At 37.1% G+C, this 23,987-nt stretch overlaps 4 protein-coding genes across 5 annotated transcripts; 1 reads left to right on the top strand and 3 right to left on the bottom strand.

The window, feature by feature from the left end:
• Positions 1–6,285: 6,285 nt before the first annotated feature.
• LOC149386068 (protein TRANSPORT INHIBITOR RESPONSE 1-like) lies at positions 6,286–11,730 on the bottom strand. 2 transcript variants are annotated; one of them, XR_016301271.1, is made up of 5 exons: positions 11,146–11,730; positions 9,245–9,737; positions 8,031–8,800; positions 6,906–7,568; positions 6,286–6,519 (listed from the first exon to the last, which is right to left on the bottom strand). XR_016301271.1 is itself a non-coding variant. In XM_089625491.1 (4 exons), exons 1-3 carry the CDS (start codon positions 11,634–11,636, stop codon positions 8,039–8,041), a joined length of 1,746 nt encoding a protein of 581 aa, XP_089481617.1. In that variant the 5' UTR covers positions 11,637–11,730; the 3' UTR covers positions 6,645–7,568; positions 8,031–8,038. The 2 variants fall into 2 exon arrangements, 1 of the variants encoding a protein (XP_089481617.1); XM_089625491.1 differs by lacking the exon at positions 6,286–6,519 and having other exon boundaries at positions 6,645–7,568.
• LOC149386069 (dynein light chain 1, cytoplasmic-like) lies at positions 6,996–7,570 on the top strand. Its single transcript, XM_089625492.1, has 2 exons — positions 6,996–7,133; positions 7,217–7,570. The coding sequence occupies exons 1-2, from the start codon at positions 6,996–6,998 to the stop codon at positions 7,394–7,396; spliced, it is 318 nt and encodes a 105-aa protein (XP_089481618.1). The 3' UTR covers positions 7,397–7,570.
• Positions 11,731–16,197: 4,467 nt separating the features above from the next.
• LOC149386067 (uncharacterized) lies at positions 16,198–16,858 on the bottom strand. Its single transcript, XM_089626459.1, has 2 exons — positions 16,331–16,858; positions 16,198–16,218 (listed from the first exon to the last, which is right to left on the bottom strand). The coding sequence occupies exons 1-2, from the start codon at positions 16,856–16,858 to the stop codon at positions 16,198–16,200; spliced, it is 549 nt and encodes a 182-aa protein (XP_089482585.1).
• A 2,873-nt stretch (positions 16,859–19,731) lies between these two features.
• On the bottom strand, positions 19,732–23,987 carry NDB3 (NAD(P)H dehydrogenase B3). Its single transcript, XM_089627159.1, has 9 exons — positions 23,780–23,987; positions 23,026–23,311; positions 22,170–22,376; positions 21,829–22,079; positions 21,297–21,621; positions 20,592–20,864; positions 20,382–20,503; positions 20,172–20,291; positions 19,732–20,074 (listed from the first exon to the last, which is right to left on the bottom strand). The coding sequence occupies exons 1-9, from the start codon at positions 23,869–23,871 to the stop codon at positions 19,987–19,989; spliced, it is 1,764 nt and encodes a 587-aa protein (XP_089483285.1). The 5' UTR covers positions 23,872–23,987; the 3' UTR covers positions 19,732–19,986.

Raw genomic sequence — 23,987 nt, 5'->3', positions numbered from 1 at the left:
CAGTCTTTTTTTCCTCTTGTTCGACACTCCCAAAAAACTTGCACTATAATTTATTTCTAATAAGAATCATTTAGACCTCTAATATAATATAAATATACAATATTCAAATTTATCTGTAGTAAAAGTCACTGTGCAATAATATTATAAAAGTATAATAGTATTGATGTTATTCCTAACATTTATTTTCTCCTGAACGCATTTCTGGTATAAAATTTAGATTTTATCATAGCGTTATGCGTAGCTGATCTGATCATTCTGATTTTAACAACATTACACGAAACAATGTACATAAAACGAGTGACGTGGTTATTATTCTTAGCTCACATTGAATATGACATCACGTGGTTATATAACTAATAAATTATGGATCAACTAACTTATCTATTTGTCAAATGTGAATCTATATTATCAATGGTATATCTGATACCAAAAAAAAAGCAGTATGATGAGACATTCAATATGGTTTGTTTAAATCTTATAATATCAATCTTTTGACCAACCTATAGATATCTTGAAAGTCAGGAAAATAAAGATTAAATAAAAAAGAAATCATGATTAAATAAAGACAAACAATCGAATGCTTACTGTAGGAAATTTACCACTCAAATAATCATTTTCTTATGGGAAAAAATATTTTGATCTATTTTTCTGTATAAAAAAAATCAAAACACAGAGAATAATATGTGAAGGGTAAACCACATCATTTTTAAGCTCCAAATTTTAGATATTATATGAGCTACAGTTTTATTATTTTCTTAAATTTCGGTCACCATAGAGTTCCTAGTGAAAAGAAAAGGTAATAGTTTGGGAAGTATTAAATGTGGCTTGATTTTATTGCTTTCTATTCATTTCCTTTTATAGAATAAGGAATTAATGAGACGTCTAGGGTCTCTGTACAACCAATCAGAAAATTACAACAATTAATGTATAAAGAATGAATTGTAAAATAGTTGGCTCTTGTCCTTGTGATGCTGTCAAATGTTCTCGATGCTGTAACGGTAAACAATCATTTCAACATATTCCTTGTGATGTTTATCTTGCAACGTCAACATTGCTGATGTGAGACAATGTGTCGTTTTATACCAAACGACAATCTTCTAAGACATTGTCGTTTATCTTAACACCTAGAAGAACTAATGGTATATCTCCTAATACAATCAGATCTGGTTGGTTAACATAATTTATCCTCTCTCATTTAAACTAACAATGTAGTTACATAAAAGAGGCAAATCTCATTTTTATTACCTTAGCTAAAATATTCGGTTACTCCCAGATGATGTATGCATGACATAAATAATAACCAAGCAAACAAGTAAAACATTTTTTTTAATCTCTAGAGCCTTTTTATAATAGAAACCCTCGAGCTAATGATTATATATATATATATATATATATATATATATATATATATTTGTGTGTGTGTGTGATGGTAAAGCCTATATCATCGATCTGTAACGCAATGCTAATTAATGTTACTAACCAATGAAAACCACGATGAAATTATAACATCTCACAACTTTTAATTGGCCTCCAACCCCACAAAATCCAACGACCATAATTGTATCATGATTATTACCTTCCAAACTTCTAAATCTAAGATATCGTACTAAGAACGCATCTAATAATGAGTCACGACTCATGACCAATTGAGTCTCACTGTTAACGTCCCAACTGTGATGGGAATGGATAGCTTAATTAGTTTTGTCTCAAATCCATTTCATCGATTTAAATCCTTTGGAGAGTTTTGGTCCAGATTTAATTAAGCTAAATAAAAAGAAAAAAAAAAAAAAAAACTAGACCACTTTTAACCATTTTTAATTGGTCTTGTCCGATCACTCTCAGTTATTCCTTACTGAAAAATGAATCATTCAGCCGTTTGACATCTGATTTGGTTCTGACAGTGAAGACTTGAAACTAAAACAAATCGTTTTGGGACCAGTCCCAAAATCATATGAACATACTTGTGTTTGAACTGTTTTCCACTATATCATTGGTTTAAAAGTTTAACCTAATCTACATTTTTTTTTCATAGCTTCTAGTTTTTTTTTTACATAGCTTGATATGCACGCTAGTTCCATGAGGACCGTTGCAATAGATACCACCATGTATTTTTTTTTATTTTTTTTAGTAAATGTTTGCACAACTAATTGGCACGCGCGCTTGATTTGGCAAAGCGTGTGTGACCAATTCACATGCAGTCTACACGCCTGCCTTTTCAAGGTCTGTGATCTCTCTCTCTCTCTCTCTCTCTCTCTCTCTCTCTCTCTCTCTCTCTCTCCAAAGCCATGCCAGAGCTGTGTGTGGTTGTGTGGGCCAACAACACTCATGTGCCGTTGTTGGGCCTTTTGGGCCTCTCGATATGACAGATTCTTCAGCCTCGAATAAGACAAAGCAATTTTGTAAACTTGTTTTCAAGGAAAACGACATCTACTATCAACTTTGATATTTTAGACCAACTAATATCAATTTTGATATTTTAAATCAAAATAAATCGAATTATATTTTTAGACATATTTACTAGTAACTCTAGATATATATATACAATTGTTGTTATTTGTAGACTTATAAATCTACAATGTATGACAACTATTTTCATGTCTACAGTTATTAGTAGAATAGTCAAAAAATATAATTTTAATTTATTTTGGTCCAAAGTATAAAAATTGCTACTATTACTCGTACTCATTTCCTTTCATCTAGTTGCAAGGGGACTAAAATAAATGTTGATTGTTTCTTAGCTACAATCTGTTCGTCATTCGTAGTTTCGTAAGAAACGATTAGACTTATAACTTACAAGTAAGAGACCGGTCCGAGAATTTATAATTGCAGGATGTACAAGTACTAACACTGAAAAATAAAAGTAATGTACCATGAGTTGTAAATTTATAATGATGTGGGTGGCTAAGTATTTTCATTAAAAAAATATATGACTAATGGTTGTAAACGTGTAATATCATAAGATACAACGTATTAATTAAAATATCTTTTAATCTAAAATTCACGAGAGAAAAGGTTGGGATGGTAAAAGTACGAACCAAACATGTATTCAAAATATCAAATAAAAAATATTTCAATTGTGTTTTGAAAGTAAAAAAAAATAAAAATCAGTTGGCCATTTCAAATGATGTTATAGAAATTCGCATGTACTCGACTAATAATTATTTTATTATATTGATTAAAAAAAATCTCGATATATTTGAGATCATAGTAAATCTAAAAATATCTCTCAAACTATAATACATTGTTTTCTTATTTCTACATCTTACTCTTCTAAATTTAAGAGCATACAGTTACTCTATGCTTTCAAATTTAGAAGAGTAAAGCTGAACCCAAAAATGGATCCTCTTATGTGTGGCAGAGTCTTTTATGGGGGCGGGGAGTCATCGACAAAGACTGGAGGTGGAGAGTTGGAACGGGCTCGAAGATCGCCATCTACGGTGACCGATGGCTGCCTTCCCCCTCTAGCTTTATGATCCAATCGCCGCACGGGCTCCATGAGAACTCTAGAGTCCAAGACCTTCTTCTTGAGTCGGGAGAATGGAATATTGCTAAAATTCGGCTGTTTTCCTTCCTTTCGAGGCTGAGAAGATCCTTGCGCTTCCTCGGCCTCTCCATCGGCGCGAAGATTCCATAATTTGGCACTTTGAGGAAATCGGCATCTACTCGGTCAAAAGTGGCTGGCTACCGAATGGCTACGGAAATTGCCTCCGCCCCCGCAGCCTTTTCTTCCGCTCTACCAAGATCTTCCTCTGGCGAGCTTGCCGGAACTACATCCCCACACGAGGGAACCTGGCTAGGAGACACATCCCAATCGAGCCCCGCTGCCGTTTCTCTGGGTTCGAGACCGAGAACACAACCCACAGCCTCATCTTCTGCCCCCTGGTTGAGGAGGCCTGGACCAACTCACCATTCGAGACCATCCTGGACCAACGCCAAGACCAGGACCTGTGGGAGACGATCACGCACGCTACGAAACCTCTGACCCTCGACAACCTGGGCCTGTTGGCCATCATCGCCTGGGAAATCTGGTCTTGCTGTAACAAGCTCATCCACGAAGAAAGGAAACCCGACATGGCTGCTATCATCAACAAAGCGGTAAGTCTATCCGACAACTACGCACCTTTCAACCTCTCCCACGTGGTCGCCGCCCTCCACCAAACGCTGGAAGCTTAATACCGACGCTTCGCTGAGCCCAGAGTCCGACATTGGCGGCATAGGAAGGTGCATCAGAGACGCTGCTGGTGCCTTCTGCCTCGCTTTCTGTAGCCAAATCCGCAATACCTCCTCGGTGCTCGCAGCGGAGTTGATAGCTATCCGGGAAGGCCTTATCACCGCGACCAGGTATGGCTTCACTACCTGTGAGATTGAGACGGACTCGATGGCTGCTGTTAAGCTTCTACGTGACGGGGTCAAGAATGCGAAAGAGGAGGGGTTGATTGCTGAAGATATCATCACCATCAATCTTCAATGTAATTTTTCTTTCCATTATATCCGGTGAACCGGAAATTGTGTTGCCTGTTGCGATATTTCTCGCGCACGCAAGCGTACGTGTGTCGCCCAAGTAATATAGAATGCAAATTCGAGTATCGTACCCACAGAGACTAGTCACTCTAGCGATTTTCTAAAACTTGATGCTAATTAATTCCAAGTAAAGTTGAGAAGATGGTTGTAACAAAAGAAATAATAATAAAACTAAAGCAGAAAGTTAAATATGAGTTTTGCAAGAAGAGAAGGTAGGGGTCACGATTTCACCGGAACTAACTAGGTCGGGGGTTTCGGGTTTGAATCAACAAAATCTACTCCTATGGATGCTAATCTCACTCTATCAAAATTATTCACTAGCCTCTCTCGAGTGTTCTAGCAAACCTATGCAATTGACGGATTATTATCCTCTCGGCATCTAATCCTATTAAAACAATCACACGCAATGAAACAAGAGTTCAAATGATTACATAAATTGCCTAGAGTTTAAAACCTAGGATCAACTATGAAGACATGAACAAAAGCACGATTATTTATTCTCTCTCGAGTAGCTAAACAATCCTAGATACAGTTCTAATGGTGATCAAGCATAAGAACGCATAATGAACAATTCATATCAAGCAATCCATAATAATGAAGCAAACAATAATTATCTAACCCTAATGAACCCCCCAACCGTTATCAATCCCGATTACATCGCAACCCCATAAGAAACTTAGCCTCTAATGGTGTTCATAATCAACGATAAACATAACAGAATAATTAAAAGCAATAAACTAAAGATTGAAGCCAAAACAGAATTCATATTAAATAAAATTGATGTTCAACAATAATTTAAAGCAGTAAAATAAATAAAAGAAAGGAAAGAAAGAAGAACGAATGAATTCGGAGAAGGAGAACTCGTCGGGTTGTCAATTCCGTTGAAGAACGCCTTTTTCCTCTTCCAAAAGCTCTCAAGAACAACCAAACACTAAAAGAGAAACTAAAACTAAAAAGGAGATTCTGTTTTTCAGAGCTTAGAGTTACATATATAGGTTTGGGGGTGATTTTCGGAGCATATTGGGCCTTTTGAATGGGTTGATTCGCTCAAAAAGGTAAAAAACGGAAAGTAAGTCCGTCAAAATCCGAAGAGGGGCGCGGCGTGCGGTCTAGGGGGAGCGGCGCGCGGCTCCAAATTTCAGCTTTGCGCGGAGCGCACGTAAGACTCTGTGGATTTTCGAGTTTTCGTTCCCGGGATGCGCGGCGCGCTACTGCCTAGGCGCGGCGCGCGGTCTTCGATTTCGCCATCGCGCGGCGCGCGGCTCCAATTTTCTTGCTTGTGATTTTTTACTCTATTTCGACCGTTTTATCTCCAAATCCCGTCCTTTTCCCACGAAATTGATTGTAGACGCTCTATTGCTCTTTTGAACCTGAAACTACTCAAAAACATACTAAAAACCATTAAAATACTTGAGGACTCATCGGTTTTTGGTTCGGGAAATAGGAGTTTTACGCGTGATATCATTGCCGATCGGCTTGCTTTACTGGGTTCTAAATCCCAGTTTTCTTCTATGTGGCTAAACGCCCCCCTCCGTGTATTACGGACCTCCTTACAGCCGACTTGGCCCTTGCTCTTTGAGAGCCTTAATACAGATCTTTTCCTAAAAAAAAAAAACAATCATTGAGGTCGCTTTTTCAGGTTAAAATTTTTGGTATTGGCCTCATCATTGTCTTTTACAGGTTAAATTTACAGGTGAAACACTCTTACATTCTTTTATTGTCGGGAAGACCAATTAGCCTCCAATTTCCAATACAACAAAAATGTTTATTCGGAAAGAATCCGATATTTATATATCTTCTATATCCTCTCCCTTGAAAATTTGTAAATATAAAAAAACCCAAAAAAAAAAAAAAAAAATTTGTCAAAGAGAAAGGCACCCATTATTTGCTCATTTACTGCTAAATATCTCGGGGACTTGAACTGAGAAACTGAGACCCGGTGACAGAAAATATCCAGTCAGCTTTATTGTTCAGACAATTTTCCGGAAAGTCTTTTCTCTGTCAACGCAGTGCCAATGAAATCAAAGGATAAGTGATAAGAAAATCAATCTTAAGCTCTTAACAAAAAAACAAACCAGTCTGCATCCAACACTAAAAATATGTTAAACCAAAACACAAACAAATGCATAAATAAAAGATAGATAAATACCATAAATGTGTATTGAAACAGAATATTTTATTTTTCATTTTATTTTCAGTTTTCTTAATTTAAAAAATAAATAATTAAAAAAAAAACCAGTCTGCAAACAGACAACTTAGTTTGAACCTCGCAGCAATGTAGTGACGCAACCACAAACATTTACATCTCTCACAATCTCTAAGATAAAGTGGACCCCTGAATTTAATCCCATGTTGGGCGTTATAGATTATTAATTAAAGATCACCTTCAGAAGAAACAGAGAGTTTAATCTCCAAAGCCGACTCTCATCTTCTTCTTCTTTCCCATCCATTTCTGGTCTCCTTTGTGGGTCGACATGTTGGAAGGCAAAGCGGTCGTGGGCGAGACTGACATGCTTCAACCGATTCAGCAAAATGCGCTTCATTCGGCTGCAAAGGCGCTCGACATGTACGATGCGACCGAGACAACTGACATAGCTCGCTTCATTAAGAAGGTGATACTTTTTCCCGCTCTTGATTTTTCTTTCGCGGCTTTGACTCTGACCTCTTCTTTTTTTTATTGGCGATGACGATGCAGGATTTCGACGAGGCGCATGGGCACGGGTGGCAGTGCATCGTGGGCCCGGATTTCGCCTCTTTTGTCACGCATTCCCAGGGCTGTTTCATCCACTTCAGCATCGGAACCCTCTCGTTCCTGCTCTTCAAGGTCGCGGCCGGGTCGGAAGAGGACGAGAAATCTGAAGCTGTGAAGACGTGATGACCAAAGTTCGTGTCGGTGTCGTTGTCGTTGTCGTTGTCGCGTACCAACTGTTGTCTCTTGTCGTTAATTTCGAGGTGTAAATAACTTGAAGAACCCACTTGTTGATTCGTTAATGAAGGTACGAAATCCAAAACCTTCGCGATGAAAATGTAGAAAAGAAAAAAAAAACCTGTTGTTTGAAGCACAAACGGTATAAGGAACGGGCTGAATAGCGATAAACAAAAGAAAAAGGTCTTATAGCTAAGTAACCAATTGAAATTAATGACTTTGTAAAAGCCAAGATTTGTATAAAATATGCAAGTACCAGATGTCAATAAATTTTTTCCATGCTATTAAATTATTTGAAAGTGATAACTTCTTATATTAATCTTCAAAAAATTTAATGACTAAAAAAAACACATAATTTTGGCTATTTTGCTAATCAATTAGTTTCAAAATGATTATTTTGTATAATGTGGATAATTGGGAGCATAAGAAATCAGAGGTATGTTATCATCCTATTCTCTACAAATAAAAGAAAAGGAGTGAAGCTCTTAACAGATATATGTTTCTTTTCCAAAATAGTAATGAATCAAAACAGAAAATCTGGAGGCATCTGTCCACATGTGTATATGAGAGAGAGAGGGGTTACCTAAAAAATCAGAGGGTGAGAACAAAGGGAGGAGCGTCGGTTCTGGGACCAGCAACGGATCGATAAACGTAAATCTTATTGGCTTGGTTGTCCTCAACACCTTCTTCATCGATGATCTCGACGTTGAGCCTCGGCATCTCTCTGGCCAAAAGTCGACACCCGTTCATGGTGACGTTGCAACCCGACATCCATAGCGACCTCATCGACTCGTACTTCTCGAGACCCGAGAGCAGCGCCGCGTTCCCGAACGGGCAGTCCCTTATCTCGAGCTTCCTCAGCTTCGTGCACCCGTTCAGCACGCACTGCATACCCCAATCGCTTCTCCCGGCAAAAGCCACCGACAGAGTCTCGAGATTCTTCGCGTATTTTCCAATGTACTCGAAAGTCAGGTCCGTCAGGAGACCCGAAACCGCCAGCCTCTGAAGCTTCTTGCAGGTTTTCACCACCGCTCCGAAGCCCTCGTCCATGGCATCGTTCGTTGAGTAGTCGGGTTGCTCCGGGTCCATTATGCAGAGGCGGAAGTGGGTCATGTCCGGGCAGTTCTTCACGATCGTTGCCACTGCCTCGTTGGTCATTTTCCGGCAGAAGTAGAGGACGTAGTGGAGCTTCGGGCAACCGTAGGACACTGCGAGGAAACCCGACTCGGTCACGCCGTGCTCTTCTAAGGCCTCGTTTTCGAAAGGGTCTGAAGGGAAAACACGGAGCTCTTCCAGCAGAGGACAGCGGTTTCCGACGGCCTCGAGCCCTTTGTCCTCCACCGTGTCAAGGACCTGTAACAACAATCACCATCATCAGTATTCATTGATGAGCTTTGTGGTACCATAGATCTGTTAGGATCTATGGATTCTGGGAAGTCTGAGAATCGGAAAATTGTTAAGGTAGACTTTTAGAATTTTTAGAAGCTCTTTACCACTATGTTAGTCGACAAATGGACGATACTTTTTAATCTATCACTTTATACATTTTCTCCTATAGTAGTGATAAAATGATTGAGGTGCAGAGCAAGACCATAATAGATTGTAAAAGGGGTCAGCTTTATTGAATAAAACAGTCAATCCAACGGCATTATCTAAGGTGGCATTATATATATCCAATATTCTGTAGAAAATGCTTCCACATCTCTGATTTCCTAGAAGACAACTTTACTGAGATATTGACATATTCTCTTCAATCAGTTTATATTATTACAAAATGAGATGGATTGGAAGCGTTACCCAAAGACGTCGAAGATGTGGGCAATGAGAGAGAATATTTGAAAGCTCGGCGCTCCGCAACGCTGCGTCAATCAAGTTCAGAAACGTCAAATTCGTGATAGCCGGATAGAGAGCCGGAAGATACAAAGCCTTAGCCTCCCATAAGCCGGAGAGCGTGTGTAGGTTCTTGCAATTGGCCAAGGAATTTTCGAGCTCGGAATGCTGGGTCGCTGTGAGCTCTTGCGAGAACGTTCCGGTGCCAAGCTCGACAAGTTGAGGAGTGAGGCTGATCAGCTTCTGTAGCTGTTCCAAGCTTATGCTTTTGTTGACTTTCAGGACCTTCAGTGACTTGCACCGGCTAACAAGCCTCTCGACCGCCTCGAAGCTGACTTCACTGTTGAGGCTTGAGAAGTTTAGGATCTCCAGCGATGTGAAGGTCTCGGGGAAACAGCTCAACCAACACCCGCTTTTGTCGTACACATCGTTTTCTTGTATGTCAAGCTCAACCAAGTTCCTGGATTCACAAAATTGCGATCGTTAGATTAACTTTCAACAAGATTTGGCTTCAGGGGAAGAGAATGACTTGACACTACACAATAAAATTTGGGAAGGAATATGATGGAATTCGGGATTATTCCAAAAGTATGATTAAAATTAAGGCTTTCTCCCCATTATCCATTAACAATGTTCTTTTCCACTTTTATGACAACATATTTTATAAAAATAATGCATTTAATGACATATATGTCTTTAAAAATTGTATTGAATGACAACTTTAGTCATAAAAATAGAATAAAGCCTTGCTAAGGATAATGAGAAAAAAGCCTTCTAATTAGTCATATATTTTGAATAATCCCATAAAATTAACTGGAAATCCACGGGAAGAGTTGGAGCCTAGTAAATAAAATCAGATTGTATCCAATTTCATACGTAAAGTTGATTGTTAAATACAATTCTTCGTTTGAGTGGTTATAAAAAACTTCATTAAGCCACAAGGCAAAAGAGAAAAACAGAGGACAAACAACTTAAAAGTAAACTGACTAGACTTATATTAAACACTTACGTGACCTTCAATAACACAATAACTCTTGCAGATAATTTTTATTCAGAACAATAATTTATTATATTCTGAAACTTTCACAAACAAAGTAGATTTTCAGGCTGATATGCGCAGTAAATATTCCCAAGTTGGAAAACTAAAATGTGTTTTCGCTTTTCTGTGACTCGAACGGACTTAGAGATGAGTTGACATATGTAAGATTTTGTAGTACAGAAATTCTGGGATAAGCTTAGCTATAATAGGCAATAAATGTCAGAAAAAGTTCTGCTTTAAAATCAGTTCAACCCAGGACTACTAACGTCACTTCAAAGGAAGAAAATTCACAATGATAATCTAATGATCTAATGAACAAAGACACTTCATGTAAACGTAATTGATTTGAATCTTCGACGGATAAATCAAAAAACAAAGCAGTTGTCTAACACAGTTCAAATCTGACATCCTAGAAAACGATAATAGAATTTAAGTTGATAATTTAATTTTTTAACAAAAACACATTATATTCTCTAATTTTTACCAAAAAAAAAAAAAAAAATATATATATATATATATAGCTTCAGCTGAAATACGCATGAATCTAAAATTAGATAATCTAATAGAGAAAGATAAGGTCAAAACTGTAATGTGTTTTTGCTTTCTGTTACACGAATTGAATTGAATTAAAGTGAAAAACTGGCATATGGATTTTGAAGGCAATAAATAAATGTGAGACATTATTATATGGCATTAGATTCAGATTTCAGACTAACACTAAATGACTAAACACAAAAAAAACGTCATTACGCAGATCTGAAAACCCTAGAAACGGAATTTAATAAAAAAAATTCAAAAAACGCGAGCAGAAGGAAAAGAGAGAACAGACTTGCAGTGAGTAGCGACGGCGGCGATTCCGTCGGTGGAGAATCCATCGCAGCTATGGAGAGACAGCGACCGGAAATTCGGGAACGATAGAGCCAGAAACTCGAGACTGTCGTCGGAGACGGTCATTCGCTTGAGACGGAGCTCCTCGAGGAACGGATAACGCGCGGCGAAGGCGTCGAGCCACGGGCGAACGTCGGCGCCCCAGTTTGCCGGGACGAGGTTGAAGTCGGAGAATCTGGGCCTGCCTTTGAGCGTCACGCTCCGCACGCGCGGGAATCGGCGCGTGACAATATCCGGCGTGACGGAGTAGCAGTTTCCGATGAAGACTCGGCTCCGAGACCACCGCTCGGCACTGTACCAGTCCCTGCAGACGAGCGAGACCGAGCTCCGCTCCTTGTGGCTCTCCACCATCGCTAGCACTCTCTCCAGCACCTCGTCCGGGAAGGTCGAGCTCGCCTGAGCTTCGCCGTTGTTCCTCTTCTTCATCATCATCGTGCCGGAGGAGATTCTGATCCGAATTAGAGAAACAGAGAGAGAGAAGAAGGAGAAAGAGATAGAGAGAGAGAGAGTAATTGTTTTGTGATCTCTCTCAGCTCATTTTCATGTGAGGTGTGGTGTGGCTGTGGGGCCCAGAAAATCGTGAGCTTGCCTTACCTAACTTGTGCTGCGGTGCGTACTGCGCACCCACAGCGCTTTTTTTGTTTCGATTTGAGAAATTTTTATTTTTTGCGCTTCAAAAAATATTAAGACTAAACTCACTAATTAACAAATATTCAAAATTAGATTTTTTACTCAAAATCTAACAAAAAAAAATATTTTTAATTCATTTTTTCAATTTAAATTATTAAATTTCATCTAAATTCATCTTAAATCTTTGAATTATTAAAAAACTTAAGGTCATCTTAATTCTTCAAATTTTATCGTAAATAGTTATGAATTTCATCAGATTTCTTAATTCATCGAATTTCATCGAAAAATTTCAAATTCTAACTTTTCAAAACCGATCCAAATCATCTAATTATCATTCTAATCATGATTAAAACTATTCGATAACAATTCAAATAAGAAATAAAACCAAACGTCTTACTTTTTTGTCACTCTTTTGAGCGTTAAAATCTTAAATTTAAAGAAAAAATCATTGTGAGTGAGAATGAAGAAAGAATGAAAAAGAGAAAAATGAAGTTGAAAGAACATTTTTATTCGATTTTTTTTTATCAAAAGTTCAGTTTTAAATATTTTATAATTACGGAGCTTAATATTGATTTTTTTTCATTTTTGTAGCCAAAAAAATGAAATCTCACTTTGTTTTTGTGCGCTTGGACAAAAGCATTTTTTTTTTTTCCTTCTGTTCAGAAGAGTTTCGCTTCTCTTAAATTGCTTGAGCTTTTCTTCTTTGAGATAAAAACAAAAAGTCAACTGGTTCACTGGTTTTAACTTTTTGTGGGGTGAGAATATAGTAGATATATAGATAGGGTACTGTTTTATGCTTTTATTATAACTTTTATCTGTACAATTTTAGATCAGATCAAGATTGGCATTTTAACAAAATTAACTGTTTAATATTCAACAAAACGCACAAAAAAAATGGGATGCTTTTAAGATAATGAAAATTTTGTACTTTTATAAAAATATATATATATATATATATATATACATAATTTTTAAAAAAATTTGTTTTGACAAATTTGTACTGTAATATTTGACTGGGGGGGGGGGGGGGGGGGGGGGGGTAATTATTGACGCCGTAAATAAAAGATTTAACTATATTGCAGTTACAATCATTTGGTTGAAAACGTCACTTCACACTTCTATTATTACAGACACAATTATTAGGAATTATTTATTATTAATAGTTTAATAATAGGATAATGAGAGAAAGGATAGGAGGTTTAAAAAATTTGAGGGTCATAAATGGATTTTAAATTACTAAAATAAGCTTAGGCCATGTGACGGACCACGTGACTCCATCCTTAGATGCACGAGCTAACCTTTTCTTTGTTCACATAATCTGGTCGGTAACATTTTTGAAGGAAAAATACATATTTGAAGCGTCTAATGCACACACAGCTAATGTCTCGAATCTTTATCTAATTAAGATAAGATATCAGTTTAGCTATGAAGCTCTTAAATGTATTAAAAAATAACATTAGGGTAAACTTCATATGTATCCTTAAAATTCTAAATTAGTCTCACTTTATCTCTAAAACATGTCAAATATAACAAAAATGTCACGAATAATTATAATTTTATCTCTCCTAAAAGTGCTCTTCTCAATTCTCTATTTGATCTTTCACATGTGTAGTCTTTGAATTTTTATTGTTATTTATGTGTATTTTCTAATTTTGTTACTCTATTTTTACGCATCGATATTTTGGTGATAGTAGGAGTAGATCTCAAGTAACAATTAGAGATTCCTCTTACCAGTATTATCAACTTCCTCTCGTCGTAACTTGTCGTTCAACCACAATCTGAATTAATGGCCTTCTTTCAGTTGAGTGCAGTTACATATCTCTACATATCATCGGCAGAACTTGCACGCGAGTCTATGTTCGTGTTGGGAATATTGTCCACTTGAAGATAATGATTACTAAATTCGATAATAAGATTACTTTATTAGCATTATATGATTAGTGGGTTGAGTTCTAAACAATTAGAATCAATAACAACTATCTTTCATAGCCTCCGTATCTAACTGAGTCACGTGCTGGGCACCTGAGTTCGGGCGGTGTGCTAAAACATGGTCGATGACTGATATACGCCTGGAAAGCTATATCTAAAGTCATATATGTGGAACACATAGGTGAAGGCTGATCACTATGTGGGAGCATTCTACACTTGTGGTAAGTGTACGACTTGGACAGGTCTTGGTTGTAGATGTGTCGTTTAAGGACCGTTACGACACACTAACCGAGGTCACTATGATGGTCACAGTAAGACTTGATCTAAATCCTGAAGTGATCATGGACACTGGGTTATGTTACTGAGCTCTTTGACTCATTCGCTAAAAGGCTATTCATGCTAATCACAGCTTATGTCTTGGGAGTTTTCTCAGAGCATGATTCGAGTGGGAAGTGATTTACAGATACAGAATCCAGCCTTCCTGAAAGAATGTTAATGTTCACTCACCTAAGGGTTGATTCCAGAACCGATAGATTGCTAGCACTTTCGAAGTAAGTAACATTCGAAAGAATCTTTCGCTGGGGAAGCAACAATATGCTTAGGGCTGATATGTATCAAGAGAAGTATAACGGAAAAATTGACTTCTCTTGACATGAGTTGAACCTGGAGGATCTTGATCACGAACTGACTATATCAGTGGAGACTCGTCACGACGAGTAAATATAATTATAGTATAAAGGAGAGTTCAGTCTTGGCTTACAAGGTGGAGTATTTGACCAAGATTAGACGAATTGATGGACAAAAGAGAAAGGACTATTTCGTCTTTTTCATCGGATTTGTTAAAGACGGATAAGAACTTTCGTATAATAATGTTTATCATTATTAATCTCACTTGCTGTAATTGTGATTGACAGCATTAATTCTGGAAAACGGGTATTCGCAGAATTAAATAAATATTTATGGTAGAATTGTTTATTTATTATTTGATCAAGTAAATAAACAATTATTAATTATTTGTTTATTGTTGGACCAAGTAAATAAATAATTAATTGGGTTTTAAGCAATTGGGCCTTGCACAAAATATGAAAATCGGATTTGGGAATTTTTGGCACTAGGATTTGCGCAAATTCCCCCTTGGTCGTGTGCCTAAAATTCGAATTTTATAATATTGGTATTTACCAATATTTTCTCTTTAGTTGTTTAAATAAAGGAGAGAGAAAAATATAAGATATTGTCTTATATTTTCTCATTATTTAAATGAAAGTATTTAGGAGAATATTTAGGAGAATAATATATTCTCCTTTATTATCTCACTAAATAAATTATTCTCTATTTAAATAAAAGAATAACATCCCATAGATATTGATCTGATGGATGAGAGAAAAAGTAGGATTCACTTGTTGAGATCCAATGGCCTAGATTTAATCCACTAGTGTGAACACAATAAAAGGAAATAAAATATTCTGGAAGATTCCATGAATATCTCCTTTTTACTACTATAAATAGGGGGTTCATGAGAAGGCAAAAATAATTAATTTTTTTAAGAAATTTGAGAGAAATTTCGTGCATCACTAGCCTCCCTTGGTCGTGCATCTGTCTCTCCCTCCCCTCGGAAATTTGTTTCCATTCTTAGTAAAATAAGAGAAAGATCTCGAAACACCTAGTTTCGTGATCTAGTGAGATAAAGACTGTGCACACTCATCTTTCTTATTCGTCTCGGAGATTACGTTTCGGAAGACTAAGGTGTCATCCTCGAGTCCTTCATCAAGACGACGCAAGGAGTACGCGATTGGATTGGAGCGTTCTGTAGCTGAACCGAAAATCAATGTAAGTACTCGTTTACTCTTATATCGGTTGCTTGACTTATATGCTCTCGTGAATTAAATTAATTAAACATAACTAGATCTTGTTTATTATAACCATAATTTAATTAGCTTATGATCAGCGTAATTAATTATTTTTCCGCATTAATATGGTTATATGGTGGAATCATCTCAAACGAGTCGCATCGGAGCGATCGTTCGTGCCGATGCGCGCTCGATCCACTGACAGTTCGAAGGGAAAAAGAAAATCCTCGAGACAACACCATCAATTTCAAAGACGACGCTTGTAAATGAAGCCCAACAAAATATAAGGTGGTGCTCCACATTTAAGACACGTATTATAAACTTATTGGATCCCTTGCATAAATTGTTCGAGCGTCACTTTATTTCAAAAGCAATGATTTTCTAGCGATTTCTAAACATTTGGTGGGAGTTAAGCTTTAATTTCAGGTTTATTGAGCCGATTTAGATTATACTGTATGATTGACATAATTAATCTTTTAGATTCCTAATTTTATCTAAATTTATTAGGGTTTTTTTTTTTTTTTTTTTTGAGAAACCTGGGAAATCCAGGAAGATATATTATGGCACTTCCGCCAAGCAAATGTTCATCACTTATGGGGGAATAGACTCTACCCAGGTTGTACGTTCAACAAAAGCGAGAGATTTTTTTGCCAACATATGGGCTATTACATTACTATGTCTCGGGAGAAAACAAAAAACAACAGAGGGGAAAAAACGTGCCATATCCAGAGCCTCGTGCACAAGGAGACCTTCTTCCTTGAGCCAGCGGCTATTCCCGTTTAGCAGCTTCACCGCCATAGCACAGTCGGACTGGACGCTAATTCTACAGCAGCCCAGGTCTTTGGCAACCCGCAGTTCTTCGGTCACGGCAAGGAGTTCTGCCGAAAGAGGTGAGAGAAGACCCGGGGACTGCATAATGAAAGAGCCCACCACCCAGCCTTCCGACGTGCGTAAGATTCCTCCCGCTCCACAGATGCCCCTCTCCCGGGATAGGGCCGCATCAACGCAGACAGAGATAACTCCCGGTGGTGGGGGAAGCCAAAGGGCCGACCGGCTTTGTGGAGCGGCCGTCAAACGCCCAGGGGCCGAGGCCTGACAGAACTCGTCGAGGAAGTTCGAGGCCGCATTGATCCTGTCCAGGGGTACCCCTCGTCTTCCGGAATACAGCTCGTCGTTGCGGGCATTCCAGCAGGCCCACGCTATCGCAACGAATAACTCGAAGTCCGGAGTCGAGAGGCATTCCAGCATTTCCGTATGTACTTAGTGGTCAAAGAGGTTTAGTGAAGGGACATCATTAGTTCCTCAATTCGAAGCGAACTAAGAATTGTAGACTCGTCATTAGACAAAGCTTAGCATTTTCCATTGTAGCAATTTCGATCTAGTATGAATTGTGTACTCGCATAACTTCTTGGCCAACTTATCTTCATCTTCAAAGCCTTTAAGCACAACAGCTCTTGTGAGCACGTCTAGCTGAGAAACCCATGATTTTGTATCTATCAAGATTAGTTTATCCTACGTTTACAATAAGTTAATTCACAAGTCACAATTCTGTATTGACTATTATTCAACGACTTAATGTCTCTAATATATAGAAAATAATATCCAAAATAAATACAAATACGTAAAGATGTTCATCTGAAACATGAAAATTAGGATCTCATCAAAAGCAATAGCGCAAAATTCCGGAACTATTTTTTTACGGGACCAAAAATTTCCAATACCATATTTGATAGTTTAGGGAGTTCTGTATTTTTCTTTTAATTTTTAATAAATATTTCAATTTTAGAATAGTTTACATAAGTTAAAAACAAATACAACTTAAGAAAGAATAATAAAATGGTACAAAATGAGATTAAGCATGAATTTTAGTTTCGTCTCACTTTCGAAATCATATCAAAACATAATCTCAGTACAATTTTTCAGAATATATATATATATATATATATATATATATATATATATATATTTTATTTTAGGGATAATTTCAACATGGAAAATGGGGTCCTAATCCCATTGCCAACTTTTCTGATAGGTTGTCAAAGTTTTCTAGTTATACACGGATATTGCATTGTTATTGACCAATCGAAAGAGTTTAACCAATATTTCTAACGTCATGTTAAATTTACCTCAAGTACATATTACAACAAACTGTTCTTACATATATATATATATATATATATATATATATATATATATATATATATACGGGGTTTCACGAGTCCCACTCCCAACAACTAATTAGCACTAATAATCAGAAATTGCTATACAATCTTCATAATAAAAAGTTATTTCTTATTGGTTCACCTTAAATTTGTACAGAATATACTACTACTTGTTTGACGCCGATAAAAGGTGGAGGATTTAATCTAAAAGAGAATAATATTTCAACCAAAAATCCGTTTCTTCTCATACTTTTAAAAGTAATTGATATTATATAATAATACATTGTTTTTATTCCTGAAAACGTATATGAAATATAAAGATACAAAAACATTTCACATCCAGAAAGGAACTCGACAAATTTGTGTCAAAAGCTAGGGAAGAGCTAATAGAGTGTGTGGTACCTACTTGAATTTGTAGTGCCACTAGTCTAGTGACGTGATGAGATGACGAGTCAAATTAATTGTCCATTATATATATTTTTAGGGCTTAAGACTAATTGTTGAGTGTGTGGACTGTGGATTAGGCGGAAAGGAGACAACTAAAAAGTGAAATTCAGAAGTCGTTGGCATATATCACTTTTCATTCAATTGGGTATGCGTTTTGGCATAGGGACAAGAATTGATTGAATAGGAAAATGAAAGGGCAGAGATTTGGGACTGACTATTAATTATGAATAGAGATTTGGGACTGACTATTAATTATGAATTGGTCTACTTATTTCGATATTTGCACTCTGAAAAAAATATTCATTAATTCATTTTCTTAAATGAGTCTATATCAAGTGTGAAAATTATGTATCAGTTATAAAGTTAATTATATGAGACGAAAAATAAAAAAAAATATCTTTTCTATAAAATGGTATCATTTAAAAAGTAGGACGGAATTGGAATCTTCAGATAAAAAAGACATCTTACAACATAATTTTGAAGAAATCGTAAGAGATATTATCACTTTTCAAAATAAAATCACGCGCAGGAAAAATTACTATATTTTATTTTGTTGATAGAAAACAATACTATCTAGTGGCATTACATTATGTTATTTTAAGTTGTTTTATATGTAACTCGAAATTACGACTTTAAATTGGTTTTATTATGTTATTAAGTACTCTAAAATATCTCATTTGGATGGTGGTATAGCAATTACTTATCTAGATTATAAGTTAATTTAGTTGATCTAAGGCTCTAAGCCACACCCCACACATATACCTTTTGAACACAATTGCATCTACTACTCTAATTACGTGAACCATGATAATACAACAAATTACAACCATCTTTATAACGTAAGTTGATAGTATTTTAATATTATCTAAAGATGGAAGGTGTTATATAAACTTGTATGCTTATCTTCTTCAGATGGGGATAGACACCTCGCATTTTGTCCCCCAAAGCTTAAGAAGCCCATGTTCTCGAAACAATTCACTTTTTCTTCGATGCGGACAGATCACTGTCCAATCAATGGAACTTGTTTACTTCGTTGGCAAATTATACTATATATATATATATATATCAGGTGAATATATAGCGTGGGGTGAGGACACATGGCTGGTTGTTGATACGTTCTGATACTGATAGACATTAAGTGCCCAATTATTTTTTAATTTCGCTTGCTATTATTGTAATCTGTTACTGCAAAATTTTACGCACTTGTATATAGAATTAAGTCAATGAACCCCATGACAAGACACGAGTAGATTTAAACATTTTGTGCCTCTATCTCTCCCCCAAGCGTTACTTGAACACAAAACACAAATACATGAAAACCATTGTTCTATGTTTTATTAGTCGGTTTAGTCTGTTTTCAATCTTTATGAGAGTCCCTTTTGGTTGCATATTCGCCCTATACTGCACAACTCCTTATTTATGTCGGTGCTATAAATGTTTTAATCATTTTTGCCGTTAAGGAAACAGAGCCTAAGTAATGGTCTAGTTTTTTTATTATGGGCAATAACAAAATGATAAAGAAATAAATAAATGATATAGATCCGATGAAGCAGCAAAATTGATACATTGTCATCAACAAAGATGAAAAAAAAAAAGGTACCACTGGCTCAGAGGCTTACCCTCACCTACTCGCTGGAAATAAAACCACGACAAAAAAATTTAGTGTCAAAACTGCGAAACATAAAGAATAAAGATTCATTATTTGGCAAAGCTGAAAATGGAATTTGAAAAAAAAAAAGAGCTGAAAGAAAGAATTGGTGACAAAACTTAGATGCGACTAGAGTCTCTTCCGAAAATGAAACGCCTTCCCCAGTCTGTTACCACCAATGCTCTGTTACGCCAGCTCACTTGTTTGCTGTGTCACCAAAACCACCAATCATTTGTCATACATTTTTCAATCATACAAATCACCAACAAAATCACTCTTTTATAACATGTTCATAAAAATATACCTGGCATAAACAGAGTACCAGAGCCACTGAGAGCTGTGGCCAATGGAGACCCAATCCCCAGGAAGCTGGGCTGCTGTTTCTTCTCCTCCTAGTGGAGCAAATTGACCAAGATGCTTGTACCTTTTATCACACATTCATTTAGTCCCCCATTGTTTTAATATTGCAATAAGTGCATGCAATTTAAAATAAATAAATAAAAATAGAGTAAACCTGAAGGGACGGAAGCGGTGACGACCGGAGCCTCTGAAGCGGAGAGGGCCTTCGGGGCTGATTTCGCACTCTTCCATCTTGTTAAAGCACTTTGCAAGATAATCACCTTGCTGCGCCGCAACCTGAAACCAACCAACATTTAAATTCATTAGAAAAAAGAAAACAAAGCATTAAAAAAAAAAAAAAAAAAGATCAAGTTAGTATAGTAACCTGGGCTGTGGCGGGAAGGTTCTTCATCTGGGAATCGACCTGCGAGAGAGCGGACTTGAACTCCTCGATGTCGAGCTCGATGGACTCTTTGGCCACGTCGCCTTTTGAGCCTTTGAGAAGATCAACAACGCCTCTCAGCTTGTTGTTCTTCAAGTAAAGCTCCACTTGCGGATACCGCTCGCAGATGTCCTTCACCACTCCCTGGCACTCCTTCACCGTCAGCGTCCCCGAATTGTCCTTGTCCGCTTTCGCAAATATCGCCGCTATATCTTCCTGTAGAAAAAAAAAGAGGGGTTAAAATTGAGAATTCGGAAAGCGAACAGGGACTAATAAGCAAAAAAAAAAAATAAAAAAAAAAAAGTTCGCTAGATATATATAGCCTTATGAAAACAATAAAATTGCTATATAACCAATCTTTGTTTATTATAGGTTAAATAGTCATGGTATTTTATTAACAACGTCAAATTTGCATGTTACCGCCCATTTGTTGGGTAAATAACTAATTTTTGAGTTATTTGATTGACTAACACGTATTTACAAAATACAAATAAATTAAATTCAAACTCAAACTGCATAAAATTTTATATGATGACCGTGATACCCGAAGTGGTATATATGGAATGCTCGTATTTACCAATAATCAACGAAAGGTTGATTATTTAGCATTTCACAAAGTTCTGGTGGCTTAATTTAAAAAATGAATACCATGACTTTGCGCTGGTTGATGGTAGCGCAGTCGCCGAGGGCGTAGATGTTGTCGCAGCCCTCGACGCGGAGCCACTCGTCGGTGGCCATGACTCGGCGGTTGGCCTGGCCCACCTGGACCATGAAGTCCTTGATGACTGGGCGGGTCCCGATCCCGGTTGACCACAGAACCATCCCGTACGGCAGCGAAGAAATCTCTCCCGTTTTCATCTCCTTCGTCGAGATCTCTTTGTCCGAGACCTTCACCACCATTGATCCCGTCTTCACGTCTATGCCTTCTCTTTGGAACTTTTCTTCCGCAAAAGCCGTGATTCTCTTGTCAAACCTGCAACAACAAAAAATAATAGCGAATTGCTTAATTGACGATAAGTTCAACCCAATACTTGATTTTTTACTTTTAATGATGTAATGTATTTCAACGTAAAATAGATTTTGGAGTGTGTGTCATAAAATATATAAACAATGATGTATCGCAGCCTAGTAATAATGGTCTCAAGACAAATATTTATATAAAGAATCAAGAAATTCTTACATGTTGAGGATATGATCTCCAGCCTCGAGGAGAGTAATCTTGACAAGGTCTTTCACATTAGGATATAAATTCTTCAGCTCGACATTGACGTAATCGTGGAGCTCCGCAGCAAACTCGACGCCGGTGGGACCGCCACCGACGATCGCAAAGTGAAGAATTCTCTTCTTCTCTTCATCGCTCACCGCCGGCAGACTCGCCTTCTCGAAGCAATCGATCACCGTTCTTCTGATCTTCTGAGCATCTTCTACTTCCTGCAATTCACATAAAAAAAATCAGGAAAATTATTTCTATGTGAAAAAAAAAAGAATGGTTGGATAAATATAGAGCACTCGTAGACCGACCTTCAAAAAATGGCAGTTCTCGACCACGCCGGGAGTGTTGAAGGTGTTGACATTGGCTCCGACGGAGATCACCAGAAAGTCATAGTCAACGACAAACTCTTCTTCACCGTTCAGGTTGGTGTTCTGCGTCGACCTGCAATACACTTTCTTGTTCTTCGCGTCGATCTTTATGCACTCAGCTTCGCAGAACTGGACATCCACTTTTTTCTGCACCAAATTCCACAATCAGAAAGCGAAACTTGAGTTTTTGACCAGTTTTAATACATAAAAAAATAAAAAATAAAAAAAAATCAAGTAACTAGCCAATTAAAACGTTTGGATTGCTACATAGCTAATGTTTCGTAAATTTTTGGTAAATAACCATAAAGATAACGTGTTATTCCTGATTTGCTCTTTCATTGGAATAAAAGAGTAAGGTATTTACGTCAATTTACACGTATAAATATATGGACGTGTTTATTTAGCTAAGACTTACGAAACGGTGGCTATATAGCAATGTAAAACTATAAATATGACTACATATCAAATGGACCCTAAAAATTACTTACTAATTATCATAAGAAAAAATTATACAAAATAAAGGTTCAAGTTTTCAGCAAAATAGCTGAAGAAACGTTATCAAACAGTGATTAAATTTTTTAACGATTTATATAAGCACTTTATCAATGTCAAAAAAATTAATCAAATAGCCAAAACAAAACAAAAAATATCATTAAAACCTAATTTAAAAGTATTCTCTTCAAAACATTGGTTTTAAATTATTTCAAGATATAGTGTTTAAATAACAATTACGTCATATTCTCATCGGAAACTTCTAGAATCCTCTGGAATGAATGAAGAAGATTTTTTTAATTACCTTCCTAACGATGTTGCGGATGGGCTCGACGATGCTGCGAGCTTCGACGGTGCCACAAGTGACGCTGGGCAAGAGAGGCGTGAAGGCAAAGTAATTTCGCGGAGAAACGACCTGAACCTCGTACGACGGGTCGTTCAGGTTCCTGAGGAAGCTCGTCCCAGCCCAGCCTGTTCCCAGCACCACCACTTTCTTCTTCCTCTTCTCCGACGGATCTACCACCGCCGAGTTCCCGATTCGCGGCGCGCTCGACTGGCTCGCGTCCGCGTACGCCGCGAATCCACCGCCGCTGCAAAACCAAAATCAACAAACTGTGTAAATAAACTTTTCGTTTTCGAAGGTTTTTCTAGGTTATTTATTTACACTCGAAAAAAAGTACAAGATTTTGAGAATAAAGTAATTGATACGATATCAGATCTAATCTACTACGCACGATTATATTTTTCCAGGAAAAAAGAAAATCAATCAAACAGGGGACAAAAAGCAGAGCAGAATCAAAGAAGGAGAATAAAATAACGTTCAAAGCGGTGACTGGAATAAGTTATTGCTGATAAAATAAGCAGTCAGATTTCAGATCTTCGGTATCGGACTAATTCCAAAAAGCGTATACGATTTTATATATATATATATATATATATATATATATAATTTTAGTTTTCCGGTAGAAAAGAAGATCAATCAAACAGCGGACGAGCTATGAAAAAAAAGGAGGAAAATAATATCTAAAGCGGTTGATATATTATAATAGTATTATTACCTGACTGTGACGACGACAAGGAGCTTGGTGAGAGAAGGGTGGTCATGGAAAGCTTTAGAAGCTCTCCGGAAAAACGTGAAAGAACCGCTCATTCTGGGATTCCAAAAATCTCGCTGCAGAGCAGAGGAACAGATTTGGTTCAGAGAGAGAATAAGAATAAAAATAAGAAGAAGAAGAACACGTCACATTCAAAGGATGTTTAGTTGCG

Source organism: Urtica dioica, chromosome 9 (genome assembly GCF_054948205.1).
Source record: "Urtica dioica subsp. dioica isolate 48M chromosome 9, U.dioica_male_clone48M_v1_H2, whole genome shotgun sequence".
Lineage (NCBI taxonomy): Eukaryota > Viridiplantae > Streptophyta > Magnoliopsida > Rosales > Urticaceae > Urtica > Urtica dioica.
The sequence above is the reverse complement of the archived record's forward strand: the minus strand, read 5'-3'. Positions and strand labels throughout refer to the sequence as shown.

What these genes read in the sequence shown, in the direction of transcription:
- LOC149386069 (XM_089625492.1), top strand. Translation starts at nt 6,996, where the DNA reads ATGTTGGAAGGCAAAGCGGTCGTGGGCGAGACTGACATGCTTCAACCG. An exon ending in TAGCTCGCTTCATTAAGAAG is followed by an intron (nt 7,134 to 7,216) that starts GTGATACTTTTT and finishes ATGACGATGCAG; the next exon opens with GATTTCGACGAGGCGCATGG.
- LOC149386068 (XM_089625491.1), bottom strand. Translation starts at nt 11,636, where the DNA reads ATGATGATGAAGAAGAGGAACAACGGCGAAGCTCAGGCGAGCTCGACC. An exon ending in GCCGTCGCTACTCACTGCAA is followed by an intron (nt 9,738 to 11,145) that starts GTCTGTTCTCTC and finishes TTGTGAATCCAG; the next exon opens with GAACTTGGTTGAGCTTGACA. An exon ending in CACATCTTCGACGTCTTTGG is followed by an intron (nt 8,801 to 9,244) that starts GTAACGCTTCCA and finishes TTGTTGTTACAG; the next exon opens with GTCCTTGACACGGTGGAGGA.
- LOC149386067 (XM_089626459.1), bottom strand. Translation starts at nt 16,858, where the DNA reads ATGCTGGAATGCCTCTCGACTCCGGACTTCGAGTTATTCGTTGCGATA. An exon ending in TGCACGAGGCTCTGGATATG is followed by an intron (nt 16,219 to 16,330) that starts GCACGTTTTTTC and finishes CAACCTGGGTAG; the next exon opens with AGTCTATTCCCCCATAAGTG.
- NDB3 (XM_089627159.1), bottom strand. Translation starts at nt 23,871, where the DNA reads ATGAGCGGTTCTTTCACGTTTTTCCGGAGAGCTTCTAAAGCTTTCCAT. An exon ending in ACCTTCCCGCCACAGCCCAG is followed by an intron (nt 20,504 to 20,591) that starts GTTACTATACTA and finishes GGTTGGTTTCAG; the next exon opens with GTTGCGGCGCAGCAAGGTGA. An exon ending in CACCGCTTCCGTCCCTTCAG is followed by an intron (nt 20,292 to 20,381) that starts GTTTACTCTATT and finishes GTGTGATAAAAG; the next exon opens with GTACAAGCATCTTGGTCAAT.